The sequence below is a fragment of the Gekko japonicus genome, unplaced genomic scaffold (genome assembly GCF_001447785.1).
Source record: "Gekko japonicus isolate JY-2015 unplaced genomic scaffold, Gekko_japonicus_V1.1 scaffold746, whole genome shotgun sequence".
NCBI classification, from domain to species: Eukaryota; Metazoa; Chordata; class Lepidosauria; order Squamata; family Gekkonidae; genus Gekko; species Gekko japonicus.
In genome coordinates, this window is record NW_015169797.1 from 113,657 (window position 1) to 121,494 (window position 7,838).

A 7,838-nucleotide genomic window follows, 5' to 3' on the forward strand; every position below is an offset into this window, starting at 1 on the left:
TGAGGGAGGAGGTGGCAAACCTATGCCAGGGTGGAGACAGAAGGCACAGACCCTACACCTGTCCTTCCTCCAGCCCTTCCCCTCCCAGACAAAGGGCTATGGAAAGAATACTTTCTTCCAGAGGGAGACCTAACTGGCCCACTAAGGCAGCGAGGAAGGAAGATTATACCGGAAAAAGAGAGGGAGATGACTCTCAATGGGACCCAGACATATATTCAGGTAGTGAAATGGAAGAAAGGGAAGAAGGAGGATTCCTCTCAGACGATGAAGAGATAGAAATCCCAGAATAGTCCATAAGATTCTCTAAGTCAGAGGACTACTATTACCTCCTAGCCAAGATCATGGCAGCTTAGAGCTAAAAGAGACTCCCACTGTGGAGGACCAATCTTCTTCAGCTTCTAGTTATAAAAATAGACAAAAAGGAAACAAAAAGTTTTTTCCCCTAGATCTAATACATCTGAAAGGATTGTTCCACTCCAAGAGTTTTTCAAGAAGCGGTTGAGACCTGAGTGGGCAAAGACCAAAGGCAAGCCCAAAAGAAACAAAGAATTCTTCCCTAGGTCTAGCATAATGGAGAAGGTATTTCCCTTCTCTGAATTCTTTGAGCAGCAGCTAAAGGCAGAATGGGCAAAACCTATGGCAACAGGCAATTTCCTAATTTTATTAAGAAACTGTATGCATTGCCTTCTTTCATTAATCAGTTTTTTCAGGTCCCATTAGTGGATGATCCAGTAGCAGCACTACAGTCATCTGGCCTTCTATCTGAAGATGGTGGTGGCACGATTAGGGATAGCATGGACAAAAGGGACGAGACTGCCTTAAGAAAAGCCCACAAAGCCACCACAATGGCCATTAAGGCCTCTGCAACCTCCTCAATAGTTCCAAGAGCAGCTGTTGTCCAGACCAGAAAACTTCTTCAGCTTATTTCTCTCCCCCCCCCCCCCCCCGGTGTGCTCCAGCATCATCCCTTCTGCATCAAAAACAGGAGTGTTTGCAATCACTTTCAGCTGTATTTATTCTTGAGGTTAAACCAACTGTTACCATATATCATCTGGGAGGAAAAGATCTTGTTAATATGGCCTGCCATTCACAATCCCATGTATGTAATTCTTAACCCATGTGCTAGGATTGTCATCACATTGGGGGGAGGGGGAAAGGAAGAGGGGAAAAAATGTAAAATACTTGAATGAGAGCTTGTATTATAAACAGTAATATTATTCAGAGTATCTGCTTTCTAGGCTGATGTGACTTATTATTCTAGTAGTGCTTTAGTCCTTTGTAATTTGTGGTAATTATGCTTTTTCCTTTTTAATACAAAAAATGTATAAAAATAAAAACCTCAAAAGACCGTGTAGTGTTGCACTTTTTTGTCTTTGCTTAAAGCTACAGTGTTGTGAAACTGGTCACAGAGAAATGTGTGACCTAATGTTGTCAGATGGGTAAGCACGCTTTAATGTTACTGGAGAAGGGAGAGAATGCCCTGCAGTTGTTATTTTGTGGTACCAGCTTCCTGTTGAGTGCCTTCTTCCACCCTCAATATCATGCAATTTAGCAGCAGTATTCTAGGCATGCCTACATTATTTAAATTATTCTCCTGCAAATGAAAGAAGTCCATTCCCAAACAACAGAGAGCCAGCTTGGTTAAGAGCGGCAGACTCTAATTTGGAGAGCTGGGTTTGATTCCCTGCCCCTCCACATGAAGCCAGCTGGGTGACCTTGGGTCAGTCACAGTTCTCTCAGAACTCTCTCAGCCCCACCTACTTCACAGGCTGTCTGTTGTGGGGAGCGGAAAGGAAGGCAATTGTAAGCCGCTCTGAAACTCCTTTGGTGAAGAGTGAAGAGCAGGGTATAAAACCAACTCTTCTTCTTCAAATGAACCTTTAACAGCTGTCTGAAGTAGTGCTGTCAGGTTTACTACTTCATCTGCTGTTTCTAAGAACTAGGACTGAGAGAAAACATAATCCAAAGATGGTGTAAAGCTGTATTACTTGGCTTTAAGTGAATTCAACTATATCTGGTTTGAATATATATCTGAATATATTTTTGTATATATTCAGGTCTCCAGATGGTATCTGAGATTTTTTAGAATAGCAGGAAATGTGTCTGGAAAGATCCCTGAAATATTTGGGAGACATTAGGAGACAGGCTTTTGAGGTTCCCACTACTGTTTTTTCTGCTTTATTTTTACTGTGTTTCTTTGTCTCCCAGGGCTTGGTATCTGCTTGCCATTTATTTTTTTGCTTTATTGTGCCCTTTGAAATTGGTTTTGTTTGTCTTGCAATGTTGTGTTCTTTGCTGGAGTTGGTGTGTGTCAGGTTTGTGGTGGATTCTTGGGTCAGACATTGCCTTAGATCAGAGGTGTTGAACTCATTTGTTATGAGGGCTGGATCTGACATAAATGTCACTATGTTTGGGCTGAGCCATGTGTGCCATAAAATGTAACATGAGGTCCTGGAGATATAAACTTTATAAAAATGATTTCAGATGTTGAAAGGCAATAGCAAGCTTGACTGGATTAGGGGTGATAAGCAGAGGGGTAGTAGGCATGGAGATATTAGCACTGGTAATGGGACAGGAAACCTAGGTCTCAATTTGCTCCAGGAGGATTCAGTCCAGGCGAATGTAAAGAATACATAACTCTGAAGATATGAGCAGTGACTTACAAGAGCTCATACCCTAGCAATGCCTGCGATTGTCATTTGGCATCTGAAATCACTTCACTCTCCAAGATAAAAGGACAAATAGACTCATATTCTAGCTGTATCTGAAGAAGTGAGCAGTGACTCATGAAAGCTCCTTTCCTGCCACAAATTTTGTTAGTTATTAGGCACTACTGTAGTCTTGCTCCCTTCCACTAATAAAGATTGCAAGCTGTACTGTTAGGTTTCTATTCTTTTTTCATCTGTTAGAACTGGAAAGGAGGATCTCTCAAAGTGAAATAATGTGTGGATTTCAGACTGGACAAAATCCACTCACTGCTAGTGATGATCATGAAACAGTTAAAAAGCAAGGGGGAGGGTTAATGTGAATAAAGGCAGTCAGTGAGGTGGGAGGGGAGAAAGGGAGACCACATGTTGAACTGGAATATATGGAACCATAAATGTATTTTTAAATACTTATCCCAGATAGGCACAGAGAAATCTAATTAAAAAAACTCAGAATAAGCCAAAATAATTTCCTTTTAATTCCCCTTATTCCAAATGCATCTCTTTCCTGCCCCCACCCCTTCCTAATGTGTATGTGTGATCAGGTCTCAAATAGCAAAGCCGGGCAATCTTAACGTAAATTGTGCTTGCCGGAAAAATCTCCCTCCCTCCCTCTCTCTGAAGAAGTGTGCAAGCACATGAAAATTTATACCTGGAATAAAACTTTGTCGATCTTCAATGTGCCATGCAACTATTTCTCACACACTCTCTCTCTTTCCTTCCCTCTCCAAAGGAGGAGGAGGAGGAGATCTCAGCCAATGGAGGGAAGAGAAGTTTGGAGATACAGCAGCAGCACCAGAGGACGAAGCAGGAGACAGTGATTGGGGAAGCTTTTCTCTGGTGCACACTGATGTGCTGTCTTTCCCCCCCTCCCCAAAAGAGAAAGAGGAGATCTCAGCCACTGGAGGGAAGACAGACTTTGTGACGCAGCAGCAGCCCAGGAGGAAAAAGCAGGAGAAAGGCACTTGCTCACAGGCTGAATACCAGCCCTGCAGGGGCCGATTCCAGCCTGTGGGCCACATGTTTGACACCCCTGCCTTAGATTTTTGGTTTGTACGTTGGCTGGATTCTCCAATTTTACATTTCTTGGGCTTGCAACAGCTTCCTATTCTGTTTGGCTTGGAAGAGCCTCTGGTTTGACATCAGTTTGGATTCGCTGATTTGACACTTGTGTTAGTCTTGCCACATTGTCCTGTGCTTCTACTGGGATTCCGTAGTTTTGCACTGGGACAAGATTGCCTCATCCTGCCATGCTGAAGCCCTGATCAGGACCCTTGCAGGATTTTTTATCTCTTTAAAAGGGTAACATCTGTACATCCAGCCCATGGATGCCATCACATTTAGTTTGGCCCTCAGGCTTGAAAGAAAAGATAACTGCTTTCCTGATACTGGGGAATACATTTTCTAAGAGGTCTTGCAGCTGATCATTTGCATTAGGTTAGGCTGCATTTCTTGGAAAACCCAACCTGAAATTCTGCCACAGTAGCTGGTTTCCTGTCAGCCTGACTACTGGAAATATATATACTCTTCATAGTAGAAGCTAGTCATACCTCTACAACTTACATTTGTAATAGAATCATAGAATGTTAGAGTTGGAAGGGACCTTGCAGGTCATCTAGTCCAACCCCCTGCACTCTGCAGGAACATAGCCGAAAGATAGCCCTACAACATACCCAAAAGATGGTCATCCAGCCTCTATGGTCATACATCCAGCGATGGAGCATCCACACCTCCCGAGGCAGTCTGTTCCACTGCTCAACTACTCTTACAGTTAGGAAGTTTCTCCTGATATTTAGCTGGTATCGACTCCCTTGTCATTTCCACCCATTAGATCTAGTCTTGCAATCCGGAGCAAGAGAAAATAGATCTGCTCCATCTTCTACATGACAGCCCTTCAAATATTTGAAGACTGCAATCATGTCCCCTCTAAGCATTCTCTTTCCCAGGTGAAACATACCCAACTCTTTCAGCCTTTCCTCATAAGACTTGGATTCCAACCCTCTCACCATTCTGGTTGCCCTCTTCTGGACACGCTCAAGCTTGTCAACATCCTTCCTAAAATGTGGTGCCCAAAACTGGACACAGTACTCCAGGTGAGGCCTGACCATAGCCTGACCAAAGACATTAATTACCTTGAATGGCAATCTGGACATTAGCATTCTTCTGCATAATGCAAATAATACATTCATTTTAATTACCTTCAAAGGGCACAGTGCATGCTGAGCTCTGTCTTCTGATAAGTCAAAATAAGTTTATTGCATTGATTCAAAAAGTCATTGCAAACAACATTCTTCTGATAATGGAAACTCAGAACCTCCTACATTGGTATCTTCAAGCTCCTTGCTGGGAAATCATTTGACATAACCATCTTCCCTGTTTCTTGTGATTTCAGAATAGAGGAAGTAGACTGCACTTAGGGAAGGTCATTCAGATTTTTTTGGTAATTCAAGGATGCTTTCTGAGACGTTCTCATGCGCCCTTGACTGCCTGAACGTTTTGTCTGTTCCATGCAGGTAGTCCAACAAGCCCAAAACCCCATAACACTCATTGAATCTGAGGGAAAAGTGCAAAGGAAAAAAAGTTAGTGGTTTAAGGGTGCAGAAAATTCCTTTGTATTAACTACCTCCTCACATTTAATCAGTGGTCTTTCCCCTCCATTTCATTCTCACCACCTTTGTTCACAGTCCTCATTCTGCCATTGGAAAGTGTGATACAACTTAAAGGTTGTATTTTAGGGCAGGATACTTTGCCTGCACTGCAGTCATTTGTGGCAGCTGAGGGTTAGTTGAGCACATCCCAGCCTTGTGTCTGATGGTAGCTGCTCAAAGTAAACAGTTTAGAGAGAGAGAGAATGTTTGAAGATTTTGTGTGTTTCAGTATGTCAGCAGATGGGAGAAATGTACAAAACTACAAGAACCGATGGCTTCAATTTAGGGGGATACCTTGATTTGGAGGTGTGAAGGCTAAGGTGAAAGGGATTCTGGAACAGATTTGTGAGCTTATAGTAGAGTTTTATTTCTCACCTTAAACATTTGTATTGTGTACTCTCAATCCTTATGGGTTGAGGCCTTGTAATAATCAGGCCTTGTAATAAACATTACAGTATAAAGACTAATCTCACTAAAAGCCTCTAGTTAAAGGCCTGGGTGCAAAGGAATGTTTGAGACAGGTGCCTAAAGGCTCAGCACGCCGAATATCATGTGTAGATCTTCGACGTGGTCTCTGTGCTTCACACCCATGGGATTCAGTGCGCATGTGCTGGATCGATCGGCATTGTAGCAAGCTCTTAATGGATTTTCGTGCCCAGACCTCGGGCATGCGCAAGAACCCCACCACGCATGCCCAGAGGGGTGGGCGCGGACATCCCGCCAGTTCCTTTCTTACCGCCACGCTGGAAACACACTCCTTTAGTCGGTCTGATAGGTACAAATTTTGCCTCAGGCTCTTCGGATTTTTTCCTCAGTTTTTCTCTATTTTTTACTTCTAGTCTTTGTTCATTCTTGTTTTTTTAAAAGAAAGGTTTTTCTTTTTGTTGAAGGGGAGTTTTTCTTCGTTTATCGCAGTTTGGCCTTCAGGCTCCCCCCTCCCACCTTGTTTTTCTTCTCCCCTTTTTTACCTATTTTATGGAGAAGAAGTGGGGGGGTTTTAGCCGCTGCAAGGGTTGCGGCAGTAAGCTCACTCCACCTGACCGCCACACCCTTTGCATTTTTTGTTTGGGGGAGACGCACCGACCAGAGTCTTGTCGCCATTGTGCTGGAGTCAGCATTACATCCTCCCTCAGTCATGGATCCTGAAAAACAACCGACATCGACTGCTCCGGCATCGAGGCCCTCCTCCGACATCGGCCAATCGACGTCAAAACCTCCGGCATCGAAGGCACAGTCTTCCACTTCCACTCCTGTGAAGAAGAAGCTGAAGTCCAGTAAGGAGCACAAGTCTGCCAAAAAGGGATCCTCTAAGTCCCAAAAGACGGGAAAGGTAGCAGCGACTGCACTGGGTAATGCCGCTAAACTGCCCCCCGCTCCAACGGCAGTATCGGCATTGGAGGCCCATGCCGCTCCACCGATACCGACCATCCAACTCATGGACTCTCCTATACACCACCTTGACCAGGACACGCTGGTAGAAATACGTCCCTTCTCCGATATCGAGAATGTTGAGCTCCTGGATCGCTCTCCTTCTCCATCATCGACATTGACAGTCTCCAATGCCCATGCCGATATCGGTTTAGGTCGGCATTGGCAGATCTCCAAGACTGCTCAGCATTACCCTCCACGTTTGTTTGCTGAGCCTGTTGATATCGATGAGCGATTTTATAGAGACCGCTCACAAAGGCAGGATACTGCATGGTCTCCTGGACACTCCCACTCCAGAAGTCGATCCTTTCAAGTCTTCATCCCCCCCCCGCCTCTGTCATGGGATCACCGCCAACTGTGGTATCTCTATGGAGCTTATCCACCATCCATGCTGTGGTTGACTCCGGTGGGCTACTCTGATTGGGATCGTTACTCTGCCCACTCTGCCCACAGATCAAGGTCACCCTATAGGTCTAGACCCTCAGCATCTCTTTCTCGTCCTCCAAATCATCCGGCCGAGGATCCTTCGCAGCATAGACCGGAACCATGCCGTCCTCCCAGTCCCCATGTCCTACCACCAAAGAATATAACCAGCCAAGTTAAAGCCACTCCGGTTCAAGTGCCAGATCCAGACTCTTCGAATTCTGTAGATGAGGATTCTGATACGGAAGCTTCAGAGGTACATACCTCCCCTGACCACAAATCTCCTAACCAGGCAGTAGCAGATGACCAGCCCATATCTCCATCCGACAATCTGACTTCTTACGCAGACCTCATCAAAAGAATGGCCCGTTCTCTTGGCCTCTCAGTCGTACAACAACAGCCACACATTACAGATGCCGTCTTCGACATTGTACAACTTGATATGTCAACTACCATAGCACTGCCCATGTCCACGGTCCTTCTACAGGCAGCCAAAACGCCATGGGATAAACCCTCATCAGCCCCAGTGTCAACAAGGCACCTAGACCATATGTATAGAGTCCAGGAAACCGGAGCGGAATTTTTATTCTCCCACCCTCAACCAAACTCCATGGTAATTACCTCTTAATCTAAA

General features: G+C 44.7%; 1 protein-coding gene across 1 annotated transcript in view; it reads right to left on the reverse strand.

The window, feature by feature from the left end:
* Positions 1 to 5,128: 5,128 nt before the first annotated feature.
* Positions 5,129 to 7,838, reverse strand: part of FAXDC2 (fatty acid hydroxylase domain containing 2) — a 32,423-nt gene continuing 29,713 nt past the window's right edge. The window contains exon 7 of the mRNA XM_015417069.1: positions 5,129 to 5,258. Within this exon, the coding sequence (XP_015272555.1) occupies positions 5,129 to 5,258 (130 nt within the window). The remainder of the gene's footprint in view (positions 5,259 to 7,838) is intronic.